The 20129-nt window shown below is 38.3% G+C and overlaps 1 protein-coding gene across 10 annotated transcripts in view; it reads left to right on the top strand.

The window, feature by feature from the left end:
• by (focal adhesion protein tensin) overlaps positions 1-20129 on the top strand; it is a 73230-nt gene that overhangs the window by 25203 nt on the left and 27898 nt on the right. The window contains exon 1 of one of the 10 annotated variants that reach the window (XM_089856758.1): positions 1298-1814. The exons of 8 other annotated variants lie outside the window; for them this stretch is intronic. Coding sequence is in view for 1 of the 2 variants with exons in the window: in XM_089856730.1 (XP_089712856.1) it covers positions 12564-12689 (126 nt within the window). In the remaining variant the exon portion in view is untranslated. Of the gene's footprint in view, positions 1-1297; positions 1815-12282; positions 12690-20129 lie in introns of those variants that run through there. One more of the 10 variants, XM_089856730.1, reaches the window with a different exon arrangement.

Here is a 20129-nt window from a genome sequence, read left to right as displayed (position 1 = left end):
AGGGACAGGTGGTAGAAATTAAATCCTCTGACAATGGATGGCATCTTTCTCTGGTATAGCTTCGGTGTCCCAAACCAAAGATTCCCCTCTCTGATAAAAAGGTTATTGATAGACAAAGGTTCTTTTTGTTTGGCCCCTTGACAATATATCTTTGTAATAAACGATATAAGGGGGGAGGTCCCCCTGACTACAAATTAATAATTACTTACGAAGGAAGATTTTAATTAATGTTAGGATTACTTAAAGGAAAGATGAAAGACTCTTGTTTTATTAATATTTATCGTCAATAATACCGTACTATATGATACGTCGCGTAGTTTCACGTTCTCTTTTAATAACGTAACCCTATATTGTTAATGTTAACAAAAGAAAGGTTGGTACACGTTATTAATCAGGTTCCTTTTCTTCGCTCCTCGATTAATGTCAAAACTTAACAGTAATAAAAATACAAAAGACATTATCTCGGCTCTTGCCTGCCTAAAAAAAACCCTAAAATTTTCTTTATCTTTCAACCCTAAAAAGCATTACCCCTTTCGTCCGGAAGTTGGTAAAAGCCCAACGTACAGAGTGGTACGGGTCACCAATGATATCGGGTTTAGATTTAAAATGTACCTTTAATATCGGCGCGGATTTATTTCGATCCGAACCACGCTGTAGGAATAAGCGATCTTGGCAAGAGGAGAGTTGAGTAAGAAGAGGATGAAATGAAATATGTAACCAAGCGGAGGAGGAAACTATCTAGGATGGGGAGGAGGTCGGATGTCTAAGGGTCACTAATGTAATGTTATTCGTCGTCCACTGTGCCGTGACGCGCGAGCGTTTTTTCTACGCGCCAAAAACTGCGTAGACAGCGTAGACTGCGTTCGCTCCATTCCCCTAAGCTACGACGTTGTTTTTTAACACTCTTTAACTAAAAGTTCGTATCTTGTAGTTAAGAGGTAGTTTAGAAAGCCGCTCAAACGCTACACGCGAAATGCCTACTTCCTTTGCTCCTAAGGTTATTCGATGGATTCGAATATCGTTTCCAACCAATTCACTCGGAGACCAATTGGGGTGGGGGGGGGGGGGTATAGAGAATGATATGAATTAATCTTTTACTTCTGGTTACGTCTTTTTGACAAGTGGGGTTAAGGCTGGGCCGGCCACCCCCAAGCTCCATATAAAGTTCTTCCCCTGATTCTATTTTTAGCCTATTCCTCCGCCGCGTCTTGCTTCTCGATTTCAAGAAGAGAGACTGAGCAAAGACGCTCTTGGCCCAGAGAGGCGCCGGCTCCGAGTCCGGGCTCTTCCTTCCTTCCTTTCCTTTTCCTTTACTTCAATCTCTCAAAATTTAAGTAACTTTTGCGCGCGCGCCCTGAAACCCGCGCGTGTTCCCGCCTTCCCCCCCCCCCCCGAGTACGCGCGTGAGATTTTAGGAGATTTCATAAACAACAAGGAACGGGACAGCGGACTTTTAAAAGTGAGACTGGTTTATGGTCGCGTGGTCGATCCTTCTTTTAACTCCTTCGAGATTGTGTCTATATCACTTTAATCTCGGGCCGGGTCTGTCGCGTCGCCGGATTAGAAGGACTTCCGGCTGAAAGGATCAAATTTTTTTTTATCCCGTTTTACAGTTACGTACACGCTTTTCATTGATAAAGTTTTTTTTTACATCCCTGGCACCCATTCGCGGGTTGTTTTATTCATCATCAAAAAGAGAGAGTTTATTTTGTCATTTCGTAAATTATCTCTCTCTCCTCTTGGTGGCACGTGCCACCGATGCCTGTTCCTCGAGTTAATTACTGGTTGTTTATTGTAATTACGAACTGTGATGGGTAAGCTTTCAATTTTTGTTCTCTCCAATTTTATTATTCAATTGAAACGTGGTCGGGTATTGGTTTTTTCTCGTGTCACGTAGTATCTATGCGTGCCAAAATTCGGGGTCAAATTATGAAATAAAAAATTCCCTATTCGAGGTTTGCTCGCTAAAACCTGAAATTAAAATTATTAAGGTGCGAGAAAATTACGCGAAATTAAACTGCAATTAAGTTATAAACAAGAAAGTATTTTTATTAGTTTTGGTTTTTTTGGCAAACAAGAAACTGGATTATTATTTGAAATCTAAAACGAGGGTGTAACCACTAGTGATAATATTAGGTGTAATTCTGTATTTTAAATTCAGTCTTGTCTTCAATCGGTGTTGCGTGGTTACCCCCTCATTCTTTCTTTCTTTCTTGTAAACATTAAAGGCACGTATGTAACTGCTTACAAGTATATTTATATGTGTACACAAACAATTATGATAATTGTTTGTAACAATTCCACGGTGTATGAGTGAGCCATAATTAAATTTAGACTAGTTGTTGGCCGGGCCAAAAGCGTATGTAGTAATTAGTAATTATTAAAAATAAAGGCTGTCGTCAACCGCTTAAGGGATGGGCATAAAGCACGTACGCTCGCGCTTTGTAATTAACTTAATTATTTTAACTTTATAATTAGAGTTTACATGTTGTTCCCAACCTAAATAAATGTATATCGTCGTACGACTTGCCGTAGGTGACATTTTTGAACTCTTGTTTTAAAGGTATAAGAAGTTTTCTTGGCCATAGCGCAGAAATTTTGTTATTTCTCAATTGCTGGAAGCTTCCCTATTTCCGTTCCAACATATTTTAAGAAATTCCTTTTTCTAATTTCCACGTGACCCAATTCGTCCAATCAACCGAGCTTTCTTTATTTTAATTCAAAAATGTAAGGCGTAGTACACTACATGACGAGTTTGTTTATTCAGTAAGGGGCTGGTGAAATGTTTAAAATACTGACTGAAATCGAAAGTGGCATATCACTTTGAGTTTAGTAGGCGGTATCTTAGTGACGTCACCGTTCCGTTTTTCTCAAGAGATTTATGGCTTTAGGTCATTGGCGATTTAAAATAGGTGTATGTAAGTAAATTTTTTTAAAAAAAACTGGCTTACGTAAGATAAGGAGTGCGTTTCATCAGCCCTTTAAGTAAACCAGGCAAAAAGTAAACGTTTCGACGTATGAAAGAACTTTTCTTCTTTAGTAATAAATTGGTTGAGCTATTTTGAATAATGAGGGGAAACGAATTCGTACAAACATAGTCTCTAGCGTAACCAACCAAATGTTTTTGGAAAGGCAGCCACGAAACCGTAAAAAAGGGTTAATTCCTAATTTTTAATTTAAACTTGGAATTTTAATTCTTTCTTTCTTTCTTTCTTTCTTTCTTGGCCTAACGAGTAATTAAAATAATTACAGTCATTAAATATAATTCGTAGTAATTCTTAATTGAAAGGCTATTTTTCATTCGCCCAAACGAACGGACGTTATAATTAAAAATTATTCAAGGGTAGAAAACTTCTTCGGTAAAATTTATATAAACCCTTTTGACCACTTTGACCTGTGTTTTTTTTTTCTTTTTCGAAATAGGCTTAGTTTCGAAATTTATTACCACGCAGGTATGGTTTGGCGTTTGGTGATAAACGGTCCCCTTTTAGAAGTTTATTCGATAGGGATGGCAGTGCTTTACTATTGGCTATTTTAAACTCTATGACAAGATAGTGCGTGGTGCCGTTACGCGTTATTACGGATGTGCCAACTGTTTGCAGCGTGGGAAAGCACCTGCTCCCTAAAGCCCCCCCCCGCGTTTAAATTCAATTTAAATCAAATGTCCCTTGTGTTAATTTATTAATAAACAAGTGCCGAGTGATAAAATGTAATTAATAATCGTTTCACGATTTTCTAATTAGATCTAACCGAGTATTTTCGAGAGTGAACTTGGTGAGGGAAGATTAATTTTCGTGTTTACCGTTAATGTCAAATCTTGAATACTAAGCAGACGGTTCCTGAGCACGTGGCCCGCTCGCTATAAGTCTATTAACATCAAAAGATGTTTTAGCGGTACCTAAACAACCCGCCTTATGTTTAGCTTAAAATCCCCGAAAAGGTTGCGTTTTTCCGTGACAAAACCTCTGCCCTGTGACCCGGATGGGATTGAACATCAAGAACGGTAACTCTGCCCTTCGATTCCAAATAGTCACAACATACGTTGGGGGGTGGCAAAGCGAAGCCGAGGAAACACTGGCGACGACACTTTTTCTCGCGCCTTCCAAAATAGGAAAAGATAAACACTAGAGTGTGCAGGCAATGTGGAAGGATATGTCAGAAGAGCCTAGTTATATCTGGTGACACTCTGGGAATGGTGTCTTTCTATGGAGTACCCCGTATCTTTTTAAAGGTTGTAGCTCGAGTTTGAGAGTCTGTTCTTCTGATTGGTGGTTGGGGTTCAGATGCTATTATGGGATTTGTCGACTTCTAATAGAGGATGACTAAAGTCTGGTGCCGCCGCCGGTGAAACTGAAAAAAATATTCTACGCTATTTTTAATAAATTTATTTTTGAAGACAATCCGAGTCTCGAGTGGGATGGGGATGGGGAGGGGGGTAGCTTTTTTTGAGAGGCTTTTCAAGTTGTTTAGCTGTGAATTTCTTTTATTTTTTTCAAGGAGCAAATATATATTTTTAGTGTGTAAAAATTGTTAGTTTTGGAGTGCCACCGTTTTTCAAACTTCCCTGTTTTGCAACTAAACCGCGTCTAAGTGTTTTTGGGTTTTCTTACCTCACTTTCGAGTTTCGGTTAATTTTCGATTGAAAAATACAGGAGCTCTAAAACATTTCCTGATAGCTTAGTTATCCAGGGGGTTTTATCACCACTACGCTATTCTATAAACGTTTAGATGGATGTTTTTGTTTATTTATTCTTGATTGATGTTACCCAGAACACGGGGAGGGGGGCGCAACAATCTTCCCGGAGACTAATTAATTTAGACAACTTTAAGTAAATAAATAAATCTTAATGTGAGGAGCATTTGTTTAGATTCCAGAATGACTCATTTATTTAAAAAGAAAAATCCGTATTAAAACTTTTAAAATGGTTTGTTTACATTTTTAGTTCTCTCGGGTGAAAGTAGATGGCACCAGCTGTCTTAGCAGTTTTCATTTTTCAAGCCCATTTTTGGCGCAATTTCCGAGCGCGCGCTTTTTGTTCTTTTCTCGCCCACGCGCGTGCCAAGTCGCGTTCGCGCCGTACTTTCAAACTCCCATATTTCCATTACCGCCATTTCAAAGTGGTTAAAAATAAATTGAAATATATTTCAAGGTCTCTAGTATGAACGAGACTCGGTTACGTTTTCGAAATTTTTACGCCTGAAATGAAAATTTTATTTAAATTTCTTTTCTGTTTTTGCCCGCTCCGCTAAGCGTAATTAGGTTGAATGCAAATTATTCGCGCGAACTATATGTAAATATGACGTATCTTTACAAAACATTTACTTATATAGTACCTTAATTATAATTCCAGGCGGTTGTTAAATTTGGCACCTTAAAAAGTGTTTTGTTAATTAGCTTGTCCTACCCTATCATTAACGCCATTAAGGATGAATATATTAAATCATTAAAGGGGTAGAGAAAATTATGTTTATTTAAAAAAATGAATTATAAATTTAAGAATGTAGTTCATCGTCCCTTGGTGTCTGTCATTTTATTAAATCTCATCTAAACTTGAATGAAAATTACTCGATAAGAAACACGATTGAAATTAAAATAAGCGACGTCAAAACGAGATATCTCGGAAAAGGCTTAGCCAGAAACTTATCAAAATATGCGTATGCTAAACGCGCGCTGTTATAATCATTTAATGCCGCGATGTCTTTTCGTTTTCTTTCTAGAACTTGTTCTAAACTTTATGTTATTCTTTTAAATTCTGTCAAAGGACTCTTAAACCGACAAGTGGAAAGACGCGGGGGGCGGGGGAAGAGGCTATTTACTTCTTAAATGAAGCGGAGAAATCTTTTTGATGAATTAGGCTTAAAGTTAAGTCTCGTTCCTACTTGTAATAAATTGCAATGTCACAATTTTTATCATTGATGAATTACGACCTTGGCCGATGATTTAAAAAAAAGAAATTTTTAGATTTAAAAGAAAAAATAATATTGTGGGGTTAACGGTTACGTAACTTTTAGCCCCCAATGAACGTTGACGTTTTGAGGTTTTTAAAGGGATGCTTAAAGCGCGGCGATGAAGTATCCCTTTAAGTATCCTTGGGTCGAGTGTTGGACCGATGTTCTTCCCCGATGATAGAATGTTGGCGGAATATTTAGGTTAACGATTTTGACTTTTACGACGTCCATTTTGGTTGCCTCTACCTCCCCCCCCTGACTGAGTGCGATAAAGATATTTACCTTACGAGGCTCTTCTTGCACTGGGGATGTTTAAGATGTTTCTACACTCATTTTATCATTGATAACGTATCCCTCCGCCCTCATCCCATTTCTTCCATGAGTTTTATTACCGTAAGGCCAATTTTATGCCTCACAAGTAAAAACTTACTTGAATTTAAAATAACAAACTTAATTTAATTTAACAAGATAAAAGTTGCCTTTAAAAACAGTGATGTCATATCAATCGAAAACAATCCTAAGTCTTGTTCGCACTAAGTATAGTTTTCCTATTTTACTATAGTCTACTAGAAATTGTACAACAATAGTTGGAAGAAGTAGCGACGTAACAATATTTAAGAAAGACACCCACGTACTCGACTTTTAACCCGTTTCGCGTCAACTCTTTAAGCAACTACCGCCTATTGCCTATATACTCTTGACTATACATAAGTATACACATACTTAAAATTTGAATAGAATAAGAAGTAGTTTTCTTTGAACCTTTTTAATCTTTGACGGATCCCGCTGTTTCATTTCTGCCCAAAGACTAACTTTACAACGCCTCTCCAGTTATTTAACAGGACCCCGAGAATTTCCTATAGTCTACGCTTCTGTAGGAAACAAGAAGGTTCTAGCGAAATAATTTTTAATTGAATTTTTACTGATTTGATCTCCAATTTAATTAATTATTAAAGGGGAATTCTGTTGCGGAAAAATGCCCATTTAATTGGCCGCGTATTTTTTCTTTGCCATTGTCGGTATTTTACTGAATGAAGGTTAAACTTAAATTAACTTAAAGTTTAAATGTCGGCATTTTGACAAGTAAATCTTTTACGGTGTAACAATGAAGGGTTAGGCTTAGTGGTAAAAATATAGAAATTCCTGACATATTTTTCACAATACATCAAACGGGGCGAACAAAAAAACACACCATTTTTTTAGTAAACTTCTTTTGAAAGTGTCAAAAGAATAAAGGCCAGACTTTACGATGACATAATACGTGTATATAAGTTGGTTCGCTACTTCCTCGAGTAGCGAATTTTAAAGGGAATATGAAACGTATACAGAAGTTTCGTCGTGTAAAGAAGGTATTTCTTTTCAATTGAAAGCGTTTCGCTGTTCATTTGAAATCTGTTTGCATTAGGAAATGTAGGCGTTAAAGGTACGACAGTCTCGCCTACAGCTCGCGCGGTTAGACCTTGAAATCTGTATTTACGAAAGAGACATATTGGAAAATGATTAAGCGGCCACGTATGGTTCGATGGCGTTTCTAGCTAGAGTACTAGTTGTACAAGTATTAATAAATACTATATACAATAAGCATCTGTGTTTTCCGGCCTGATTCCCGTTCTGTCAAATAGAACCAATAAAGATAAGCTATACTAAAATGATAAGCCCTCGATATTAGTTACGTCTCTACAACGTAGTAAGTCAATTTCGTTAAACAAACTTAAAATAAATCAGTGGTGAGTGCGTGTTTCTGCGCGTTCACCCTTAGTACTTTCGCAGCATTAATATAATAATTACTTATTCATTGGGTATCGTGGGGCGACGCCACGTCTACGCTTGACGCGTCCTCAAAAACCCTTTCTTTCTTTTCTCCTAGCTCCCTAATAATACATTATTGACATCTCCCTGCCTTTTACTACATCACTTTCTGTTAAGTAATTATCACACGGTGCCACTACTCGGTGGTTCCAAAACAGAAAACGGTGGTACGAGCTTCTTGTATTCAGAAGTAGATTACGCCGAGTAATTAGTCATTCAATTGACTCTCGCTTGTTTTTTAGTTCTTTGTATTGTAGTCTCTCTAACGTCTATATTCCCACCATGACGTCAACAGAACATGGAAAACGTTAACGTGGCACCACAGTACAAGTAAAGCAAAAAATAGAAAAATAACGGACTGGTTAAATTACGAGTTGTTTTTTCTGTTTTGGGACACTCGGTTCTTGTTCTTTGTTTTGAACAATGACGTGAGAGTGAGAATGGTTTATGTTCATATTCGAGTGTTGAAATATAACGTACACTTCTTCTTTCAGTGTTGTTTTTATTGAGGGGTCGGACACTACAATTCATTGATTTTGTTTTAGTTTTTTATATAGGATAGTTCAAAATCTGGGACTTTATCGAAAATGTTCCGGATTGGAATTAAATTTTATTTTTGACTTTTCGGTAGTGAAGTGGCCCATCCCTCGATAGATTTCTTTTTAATTTGCCAGGGATTTCTCTAGCGACATCTGGACTATATCATTAATTGCCAAACCTTAATTTTTTTTGGTTCCTATAACTTTCTCTATCCATTTTCTTAGAATTGATTTGGGATTTTTTCAAGTTATTTAAAAAATAGGTTTAAACGTGTTTAATTTAATTCCATTCAAGCGTTTAGTTTAAAATGAAAGTCCTTAACGAAATCTGTCTAGATCTGCGCAATGTAAAGTGTTTATTCAACTCTTTCTCGGCGATGAACCCCGAGGTTATAATAACAAGAGATACGTACACTAACTAAGAATTTCGCCACTTAATATGTCAAAAATATAAATTGCGATAGGGCTCTCTCTACTAGGCCTAGGATTTCGTACTCGGCAAAAGAATGTTTTATCAAAACAAAATTTACAAAACAACCTCTACCCCTTTTTATATTTAGCTAAAATAAACGTTGTCCGCTTCGATAGGCCGTCATTAAGCCATAGGCCCTAAAAACTTACCAGATACTTAAGTATACTTAACTATTATCCGTCCAAGTTGCGCGGATCCGAATGCGCGGTAAACCGATAGACTCCATTTTTATAACGAGAGCCCACTTTAGAATCAGAAATATTTCGAGGGGTAAATCACTCGGATAATTAAAATTAGTTTACGCGCCTAACCTAAGAGTGATCCACGCTAGTTTAAATGTTTGAACTCTCAAATATTGTTAGACATAGTGCCCCTCCTCTCGAAACTGCGTTAAAATAAAAAGAAAAAAACAAGCCACGCGACGTAAGAAAAATCACGAGCATCTGTTACGTGTTTTTTTTATTCCCGCCAAAAAATGCACGCGCTTTGTGGAGGTTTTTGGGGGGAAATTTCTCCGCCACCCCCGCACGTGTTCTCGCCAAAGGAACTCCTAACAACTTCCCTTTTGAACCCTTTTTACGGTCATAAATATTCCATAGAGAGGGAAGAGGAGACGCGGGAGGAATGAGTGGTGCGGCCTGATGGGTGCTGGTGCTTGCTCGCTGGGGTACTCCCGCTAATTTCGAGTTCGTCTTAAAAAGCGCCAAATTAGTCTAAAAAATGACGCCGCTACCGTTTCCTCGATTCACGGAGGGTGAGCTTGGATTGAGTGGGGAGGGGGAGAGATTTGCCAAGGGTGATTAATAATATAACTCCTGGTTTTGGTTTTTTCAAAGTCTGTAAAGAATTTCTCGATGTAAAGGACGTCGCCAGCCAGGATTTTAGGCGACTCTAATCTTCCAAATTATAATTTTCTGGCTAGCTCCTAATTTGCTTTGATTACAATTTCCCAGAATAAGGCCTTAAATTATTCAATGCGAATTAGAGGGAAATAACTCGAGAGAATTTCCTCGGAGTGAAGAAGCGAACCCTGGAGTGTAAAGCGCAGCCAATCTAAGTATTGACACCGAGGATGAATGCCCGTACGACGACTACCCCTTTAACATTGTTAAGGCTTGTTCAGACTGGGTTTCCTAGCCGTACCATCGTTCTTCGCGTCCGCAAACGCCTTAACACTACGCCATTAGTTATAAACCGAGTGTTATTTAACATTTTTCCCGGGATAGTGTTAAGAATGCCATCGAAACTTAAAATTCCTTCCCGGGACACTCTAACCGTCCAATAGTAAAGAAAGATAAAGATGGGTGGCTCGACCGCGAGGGAACGCTTTTTTTGGGGGTAAACTCTGAGTTGAAAAGAAGGGATTTTTGGTTGTGGAGTGGCGTATCGCGCGGAGGTCATAGCTGCGAGGATCGTAAAAAAAAAACGTTACGTAGCTGCAGTCAGAGGATAAAAGAAAATTTAAAGATGCACGGGCCCCTTTTGGAAATTTTTCGCGCCAAAAATGAAAAGACGCTGGCGGATTCTTGTCTTGGACATAGTGTAATGACACTAACCCGCCTTTAACCGTACTCTTAAATAGCACGCGGTGCCATTAGCCCGTCAAGTCTCGGACAAAATCTACTTAAGCTTGGGCGGATGAAAAAAAATGACTTCTTTACAATCAAAAAGGTTCCCTCACGCTATACCCCAACAAGAAATCGCGAGCTGCTACCTTTAGCCGAAACCACTCATATATAGTAGAGTTCAACCTTGAAAGAGGTAGAAAACTCCATTATTTCTACTTTAAATTCCACCCCTTTCAAAGTTGAACTGGACTAAACTGACGGACCACATTTAGAAACGGTATAGGTCGTTGCTATAAGGGGTCGCTCTGGCTATAAAAGGGAGTCTCAAAATGCTGCCACGTAAGAAGAATTTGGTATTCTGTTAACGTTAATAATTCTAGTGGTTTAAAAAATCTATCGGCATTTTTCACGCAACACATCCTATAAGGGAGAGAGGCCCACCATTCCAGAAAATTCACTTTTTTTTCTCCTCTCTATTACAATTTTCATTAATATTAGCAAGCCGCGTCTAAGTGACGGGGGGAGGGGGGCCCTATGGTCAACCAGGAGGTTGGGGGGTGATTCTCTTTCCGACCAATATCATCAGGGTACTTATCGAGACGCTAGCTGAATCCTGACTAATTTGAAATGAGCGGTGGTAACTGACTGACTAACTCCGAATGTAACTGGTAATTTCACTTGTCTTCGAGATGAGGGTCCCGTTATTTATAATGTACGTGGGCCCCCTACCCCCTCCCTCCCTTTAGTCTCGGATAATACGTATTTTGAACACGTATATCGGTAATAACTGTATGCGCCTCGGCCGCGTATTGTTTTAGAAACGCTAGGTGATTCTCTGATGAGGAAAGTCGGAATTGAACCAATCGTTTCAGTACCCCTTTTTTAATAAATATTTCTTTGGAGGATGTTTTATCTTTAAAAATATATTCGTTGTAATACCGGGGGGGAGGGGGTAATGAAAGAGTAGGATGTTCCGCTCCTTTCCTTCGAGATGAGGTTAACTTGAATCTTTCTACAGTTCAGAATTGAATGATCAAGTTCTATTGGAATGGAGGGAGACGTTAGGGGTTCAAATTCTTGGAGGAGTTGAGATCTGGAAAAAGGATCTTGGCACTGGCGGGCCCCTCCCACGGACACCCACAACCCATAAAGAAACATTTTTTCTCGCCCCCTACTTATCAAAATTTGTACGATCCTTCCTCGCACTACTATGTTATACCAGCACTGCAGCACCACTGCCTGAATTACTGGTACATTAAGTCGCTTCTTGGAATTTTAAACCAAATATCACGCGTCTTTACCAAAAGCCAGAAGCGTCTTAGTGCCATGTTACACGAAAAAACATATATATTTATTTTGATGTATTTATTTTTCATAATGGTGTCGTATCTCTAGCACGGGGCCATTTTGAGATACAAGTATACGTGGTTCTTGAATGTCTTGGAAGAAGTGCAGGGTTTCACTTGATATTTTGTTCGCTTAACAACTTTGGGAAGAGTTTAAATTAAATTAACTTATTCTTATTTGAATTTAGTTCTTTCTTACCTATTTTAGTAAATTGTAGGCCGGGGTTAGTAAATAACTTCCGGTATTAATCTTTGCAGACGACGCCAAAAATTTAACATTACTTTGCACGTAACCTATAAGCCTCGCTTCGAACTCACCAGCACCACCAGGCAACCCTGTCGACCATAAAAAGGCGCCAATTTTATATCACTTCGTATAGGCACTTGGCGTTATCTTCTGGTAGAGCCAAGCGAGTTCGTAGGTCTTTAACTGCCATTTCCCAATAGTAAAAACAGGCACGCGGCTCCCCCGATTCCAAACTCCCCGCGCTAAAATAGCACAGTGCGGAACATAAGCTGGGGAAGAAGACTTTTTTAGGCTTAGTCAGGCGAAAGAAAAAGTTAGTTTCTGTTTTTGGCCTGTGCGCGGTAAGCGAACAACCCCCTCGCTCGCGAAAGCTAGCTAACTCGTAACGTTGAGCGACAGACTGCTGAATTCGAAGCTAGAAGTTGGCAGAGTCAGTCAGAGTGCGCGTGAGCTCGGCCACGTTACTTCGCGGTCATCATGTTAACCTTTGACCCGGGCATAATCTTCGATTAAACTTAACTAAAACCCCGCTCGCTACTTAGCATTATTCATCGAAACGAAAAATGATAATATTTCGAGTAATTAGTTAATTTTTCAGTTTTATTCGTTAATTCGCCTTAATTAGTCGCGGCCATGTTTTTCGGGTGTTTCGGTAAACGTGGTCGTAAAAGAGCCAAGCCGACCATTGTCCGAAGTCCATCGCCGGACTGTCGATGCTCCTGTCATCATATTGGACTCATACAACGCAAGCAGTCCGAGGTAAATCAGGCGTAACACTTTTGCACTTTAAATTTTAATTTAAATCTGGAATTGGTTTCGTTGGAATGTTTAAGTCCTTCGCCACGCGGAAGTTGATGAAAAACACTTCAGTTATGATACCTTATAAAGTATTCCGGATTTCTCAACAGTTTTAAATTAATAAGTTTTCATAATAATTCAGAGTTACGTGGGGGCGAAACTTTCGTACAAAAAACTTAGGAACTATTTTATCTTTCAAATTATCTGGACAAGCGAGCTAGTGACGTCAATTTTCGCGGTTCATGTAAATCTACCATATAAGCGGGTTCGAACTATTTAGGATGCATTTCAGTATCCCTTTGCGCGACGAGTATTTGTATCGAGGCCTCCTCGAACTTGAAATCTTTCCCAAACAAACAATGGCTATACCAAAACGTGTTTGTTTCCACGCGAAATATGATAATTATACCTTTTTAAAACAAACAATTACCGTCGTAAATAAATAGGGAAGGATGATAATAAACGGCCCACCCATACAGACACACACACGCTCGCTTCTTGTTCAATTTGAAGCGCAACCAATTGCCAAAAATTGTAGTAATTTTACTTAATACAGTCGGACAGTCATTTAAATATAAGTGTTATTATTTGGACCACGTCCAAAACGAACCTCCCCTCGTCCCTAAACTAAATGATACGATGTGATGGCGAGGTACTGGTATGGAAATATGTCTTGTCAGTGTTTATTCAAATCGAGGGGTGACTCACTCCGAATGAGTACGGGTCTAATACATCTGTTGGTTTATTTCCCCGAACATCTGCCACTGGCAGAAGTACTCTTCGACTACGTAGTTTGAAATATCATGAATTGATTGGTGAATCTAAGAGTGAATTGCCCCTCGATTCTAAGTTAGGTCAACCTTTACCATAAACACCCGAATGTCGTAATGGATAAAAAAAGTATTTGCGCTGGCTCTTTTGGGCGTTTTAAGCTTTTTGGTAAAAATAGTAAAAGCAAATTTTTGAAGTCAAATTGATAGGAGAGATTTTAACTCCCATTTTATCGAATACATGTGTTGTTTAGATTGGGAATTGATTCTTTTTTGACAACATATTGGAGTGTTGCCGCCCACCCACAGTTCTTTAAATTCAAAGCCATCCCGAAACTGTTGACGAAAGACATGTCGTAATGTTGCTAAGCGCCAATAAGTAGCGGTACTCTATAGGCGGGAGAAACGTTTTGGGTGTTTTTTTGAAGTAAATTTGCGTAATTGAAGATAATAATGTGGGTTTGAAGGGTTATTTTTATTTTGGCCATAGGCCTAAGTGATTAGGAATCATTTCTGACGATTTTAACCTAATGTTTTCCGTCCAAATCAGACTTATATTAGTTAGTCCTTGTTCTAATGTATAAAATAGATATAATAATTCAATTTAGGATGTGAATTTAATAATTAAAAATCGAACTTCCTTCCGACCTTGTTTAAAAATCGTATGACATCTTTAAAAACTTTTAGTTTGGAAATTACGCTTAGTTCATCAGTCATACTTTGATTACGCCAGCGTAATTCGGGGTGGTTTTTTTTTTGTTTTTAGGTTGCTTTAATTAGTTTTTGAGGTCGTATTAATTAACCGTTGTCATTTGTTTACGCAACGTATGAAATTAATTCAATTGTAGTCAATTAAAACCGCTTCACTGACCGACAATTTTAATCTTATACTATTTATTAATAGTGTACTCCGCATAATGATAAGCCCTAATTTTAATTCGCGTTTAACGAATTCAGACACGTCATAATTTGATTCATAAAGTTCGACTTCCTCAGTTCAACCTCGGTTGTCAATATATACGATGCTATTTTCTACCGGATGTTACGTATAAAAATACATCGCTTAGGCGTATCATTAGAGTAATCTCCGATTGAATCTCGCTTAAACTAATTGAACTTGCGAATAAAATGGAAAATATTCAAGGCCATATTTAAATTGAATTAATTTTAAATGGATTAAACTATAAATAAATGCGCCCTTAGTCCCTTACAACAAATTATTGATATCATAAGTAAATAACAACCCCTTAAGTCGCAGGGTCTTCGTCACTTTCTCAATTTATTCTTATCCCCGTTACTCTTTAGCCAATGAACGAAATATCTTTATTTAATCTTTGAAATTGCGTAACTATTTGTATATTTTTAAACATTACCAAATGATATAGTGTGTCTAAATTTAGTCATTGCGATTTGTCGATTTGACATTATCGTATTAGTCATTCGAATTGTTGGGAAAAACGGAAGTTGCGTTCTACGATCATTGAGCGCTGGTTCCTGGTTGGGAATGTTTTTGTAACAAAAAGTCCTCTATTACAGACAGCGCGCGATAAAGCAAATATTAAACGGGACCCGAATTTATAATGTACTCCTTTAGAGATAAAGCGGAAGTAATTGTCGACTTCCGATGTAAATGGTTTGCGTGTAGCAGTACTACTCGAGCCGAGCAGGTTCAAATGATATTAAGGGACCGATAAAATGTTCATTTCTTCTAAGGGCTATATCTGAAAGGTCGTGAGAACCAAATTAAATAACCTAGATTTATGTTTTAACCTTTAACACACGACGGATTATACATCATCGGTGATATTCGTTAATTAGAAATTATAATTAACTTTGGAATTTATAAATTGGTAATTTAAGGGGCTATAGTTTGATCCTATACTCTTTGAGTGACTTGAAACGAGATCAATATTTTCTAATCCGCGTATAGACTATAATTCTTTTAATAACTAAAAAATATTTATATTATCAAATTCTCCAATGAAGGCGCGCGAACTCGGCTTGAATTTAGATCTCCCGCCAAGTCCCTCGCAAATGCGAGATGAGAAAATCCAAAATTTTGCCAAATTTATGTCGTTTTTAACCCAAAAAGAAACTAGAAATGGAGAAAAACCAGCGCTGCTCAATCCCAAATCAATTTGAAGATGTCGTGCCGTCATTTTTATTTTTCCCGTCGCCTTATGGCATTATTAATTAACTCCATAATTAATTCGCGTACCTGTTGATTTAAATGAGTGGCGTCTCTATCCTCGCCTCGAGATTTCACTGGGCGAAAGGCGTTTGAAGGAATGTTTCTAGATCTTCGTTCCTGTCATTTAATACCGGATTACTCGGTAGTTCCTAAAAAGGAACTGAACGGTGCTACGGGAGTGAGACTTATCAAGATTAAGCGCGAGCCACTCTTGTTTTACGTTTTCTAAAGGGAGGGTGACACGCGACAACTTAAACTATATATAGTTTCCTTTAAATTAAGACGGCGTCGCGTTTCATTTTCACTTTAAATTACGAAAAGTTCTGATGTAGAAAAATTAACGTACCGTGCAAGAGTGAGGGGGTCTGGGTGGTTGCAGGGTGACTCGGAGGCCAAATCAGGAAGTACTTTAAATTTTAAGGAATTGGGCTCAAGTCGAGCGGCGACAAACACTTGTGCGCGGCTCACAAGCCCCGACGACTGTTTTATTTCAAAGCCTTTATTCCCTCGACGTTTTTACGGACCAAAAGGGTTATCAAAAAACAGTCCGTACCATTCTGAATAAGTACTTCAATACGTACCCTCTCCTCTATTGGTTTAACGCCATTCAATATTGAAGTCTCGGGTTGAGATGTTTTTGATATAATTTCGGTTTACTACAAAAGATTCTCTAAGTAATAATTCTAGTAATTAACAATTTCTTTTTTTTTTTTTTGTTTCTATGAAAGCGCGGAAAATTCTTTAGATTATAATTATTTTTGCTTAATTTTAACGTCATTTTCCCACCGAGAAATTAAATAATCATTAGCCTTATACCAGGAAATTAGGCTTAGAATTTCAGTTACAAGTTTTGCTTTAGAAATAAACAAAAATAGGCTTAGCTCGGCTACCAAAAAAAAATGAAGAATTTCTTAAAAAATTGCGTCAACTCATCACTCGTGATTTAAGCTCGGAATTTTTATTTGGGTTCCCATAGAGATTTATTGACCATGAATGGGCACTTTCTAACCTCGGTATTCCAGGTACGCACGCAACACCCGCGCCTAAGTAACACGACATACTGAAGTAAGATGCATTCCACCAAAATAAGCCATAGATTAATAAAGACCGTTCCAATTTATTTTGAGAAATTGCTACACTTTTTGGGTTGTGTTATTTTAATACATTTTATTAGTTCACTATATACTCCCACGCTCTGTGTACGTACAATACAAAATTTATTACATTTTCTCGCTTGTTCAATTCCAACAACTGCCCAGGGTGATTAGTCAATTCTGTCAAATATATACTCGTCTTGTATATAAAAACTAAACCAACGCGTCCCGCTGCTACAGCAGTTTCTAATTTGAACACCCGTAACCTAGATTTTAGAAGAGCAATATGACGCGCTTACAAACTTTATATAAACAAATTTTGTCCGCCCATTTTTGCGACATCTCAAATAAACCCGTACACCTATAATATCGTCCTTACACAAATGATATAATATTCAAAGATGCTCAAAATCTCGAAAGTTCTATCGCCTACGTCAAAATTTAAATTTGTAAGTCCTGGTTCTAATTTGACGAATTGCATTATTGTTGACCGCGTCATTTTCAACCTAGCTCATATCCTAAAATAGCTAAGAGCAAGACTAAAGAAAAAGTTAGACTTAAAATTGCGCTCGTTACGTCATTAGTTTAGAAGGATGCTCGCGAAAAATAAATGAGTTTGTCGTCTTTAATAGGCACCAATTTATGGCCCAATTAACAGGCGTGGTACCACCTAGAAAAATATAATAACTTAAGCCTAAGATCTGCGTGGAAGAAAACATTTTGTCTACCCACGCTTCGTGCATTTTTGGTCGCCAGCTGAATTTGGCTTTTCGGAGGTGACTATTCTTGTAGCAAGCTCCCCATCGAGCAAAATTAGTACTCAGGGTGCCGCTAACACTAGAGTTCAACGCTACCTTAGTGGTGCCTTGGTGGTGGCATCTTTCCTCTTTTGATGACGTGTCTTTACTTAGTTCATCTCGGACATTAAACGCTATGAAACGAAAGTTAGCTCATGAGCCATGGTTAGGCTTAGCGCCAAACACGATGTAACTTCTACCTGATGCAAGACTCTGTAAGATTTCTCGTGAAATCTTCCGAGAACGGGGCGCCAATTAGGTATTTTTAGAATCTAGGGTCATTGAGTCTCATTTATTTACTGAAAAAGTAAATAATCACTTGCGAGGTGCAAAAATATCTCCATTTTATTTACGAGATGCGTAGTTTTTAGCGTAAGAGTGCCTTACAATTGTACTAAAAGTTATTAACATTGTTTGCAAACTGTTAACGAAGAGAATAAGCGCAAACTAACGACGTACAGTGTGGCGCGTATATTAAAGTTAAATCAATCTTTGAAATTTCCGTGAAATGAGTCTATTTTTTACGGCTATTCGAGTGGAAAATGGGGCGAGACAGAATCTCGATATATGGCGGCGTATTTTCTGTCGTCGAGCATGTGGTGTCTCTTTGTCTATAGTCTAGGAAGGAGCGTGGTTATTTTGGGTACTTGGTATCCAGTTCCAAAAATAAACCATAAGAAGATTCCCCGGCCTGCTCGCGCCTAAATTCCATGGGTGGCGCGTATTGTGGCACGCGACTCGAGGGCACCCCATATCTACTTTCTCAACTTCAAATTGAACCCAGGCTGAACCTTCCCTGAGTCATTCCCCCTACTTCGCTTCTAGTATCATTTCATCTTGGGACGTATGCGCACCGCGCGTTTCTTGGGCCACCCCCTCCATTCGGGAATGGTGCGTGTTGAATAGCGGCCCATGTTTCGGTTGACCATCTGGATAGTGTCAGGGTACGGTCCTGGTATGACTCTGATATTCCAAGATGGTACGACTACGGACCATCTACGCTATCCTTCTGTTACGTTTCAATCTGTTACTTGGTGATAGACCGGGCTAACACCAAGACGCGGATGGATACATTTCAAATTGTTTGACCTCTGTGGGGTCAGGTTTTCTTCAGGGGGGGGGGACTTTTTTGGCTGGAATTTTTTCGACGGATTTGTCGCGCGGAATTTTGGACAAAGTTTTTACTGTCTGATTTGACTCGCGTTACTCGCACGCCTTGTTTTACAAAATCTTTGGTAATATTGGTTGTTTATGGAAAGAGTGTGTCTTTATTTTGGCGCGAAAATAAAGCGGGAAATGCCCGTAACGCGTAGAAAAAACCATCGGGGCTTTAAAAGCTGCAGATGGTGAATTTGTTTTTTTTTTCTCCAAGACGTTCCACGCTGTTTTCGTTTCAGGATTGTCTTGTTGTAAATTCTATTGTCGCGCCGTGTTGTTCTAAGCCGATCTTTGTTATTTTTTGCAATTGCGATGCCTTTTGAAGCGTGATATTCCACGTTTTCCAACCATTTCACGCTCAAATAGACTATATCTTTACAGTATAACCGCCCCTCAACGTTGTTGTATTTATTGGCAAAACAATTTTAAATAAAAAATTAAGTCTTTTTTGCCAAAAAAAGTTAAATCTAGCTTATTGAACTTTGAAAGGGCTACGACTACTATAACTCATACCAAAAAATCAGGCAATCTCGTTTAACTGAATTTTTCGATTTTTGGGGCAAGATTACGACAACGGTGTTAAAATTAACACCGCGCAGACCAAATTTGCGAGGAGATAGATGGCGGGTCCAGATAATCTGTGCATGGCAGCCTCAATATATAATTGTAATTATGGGTAACGTCTTTTTCAACATCTCATCACCCGGGGGCGAGCGATAAAAGTCTAATAATTAAAGTTCATCGCGCACCTTTTCGTGTTTTATCAAAAAAATACATCGCTTTTTGCGTTAAAACTGCGCTTAAAAGGTGAGGAGAACGTGGCGAAGTGATAATGTATATACCGTTCGCCAGCGTTCCGAATGAATATTCACTCGGAATGTATGCACTATCTTCTATAGTGTCATAATCCCTTTTTTTTTTAAAAAAAAAATACGTAAACTAGTTTTTAAAAGTATATATATTTCAGGCGAGTTATTTAAGGTTTATTTATTTTAACCACCGATCCCCTAGCGTCATCTTCGCGGACTATTTTTAAAGATAAGGTAGAGTGCTTTGCTTTTCTCTGAATTTGCGTAATCTACCTTAAAAGCTCCGTCGGCCGCAGTCGGGCCCCTAATCAGTTTTATTTAGATAATATGCGGTGGTAGAATTTAACGTTTGCAATTTTCTCGAGTGTTTCGTTACAAATTCCATCTTCGCCAGGAATTTTCTCGTGGCAAATTGTGATGAAAATTAATAAAAATACCATAATTTTTTGTTATCAATTCAATTCAATTCAATAATTTGTTTAAATATCCAAGAGCAAAGATTATCGCGTAATTAATTTGTTTATCTATATGTTTTTTTAGTTCGGTATTAACGTCAACTCTTTTTTGGTTTCTTTTTCGTTC

Source organism: Phalangium opilio, unplaced genomic scaffold (assembly GCF_054372755.1).
Source record: "Phalangium opilio isolate 3A_F unplaced genomic scaffold, DU_Popi_V2 ptg000011l_1, whole genome shotgun sequence".
Classification (NCBI taxonomy): Eukaryota; Metazoa; Arthropoda; class Arachnida; order Opiliones; family Phalangiidae; genus Phalangium; species Phalangium opilio.
The sequence above is the reverse complement of the archived record's forward strand: the minus strand, read 5'-3'. Positions and strand labels throughout refer to the sequence as shown.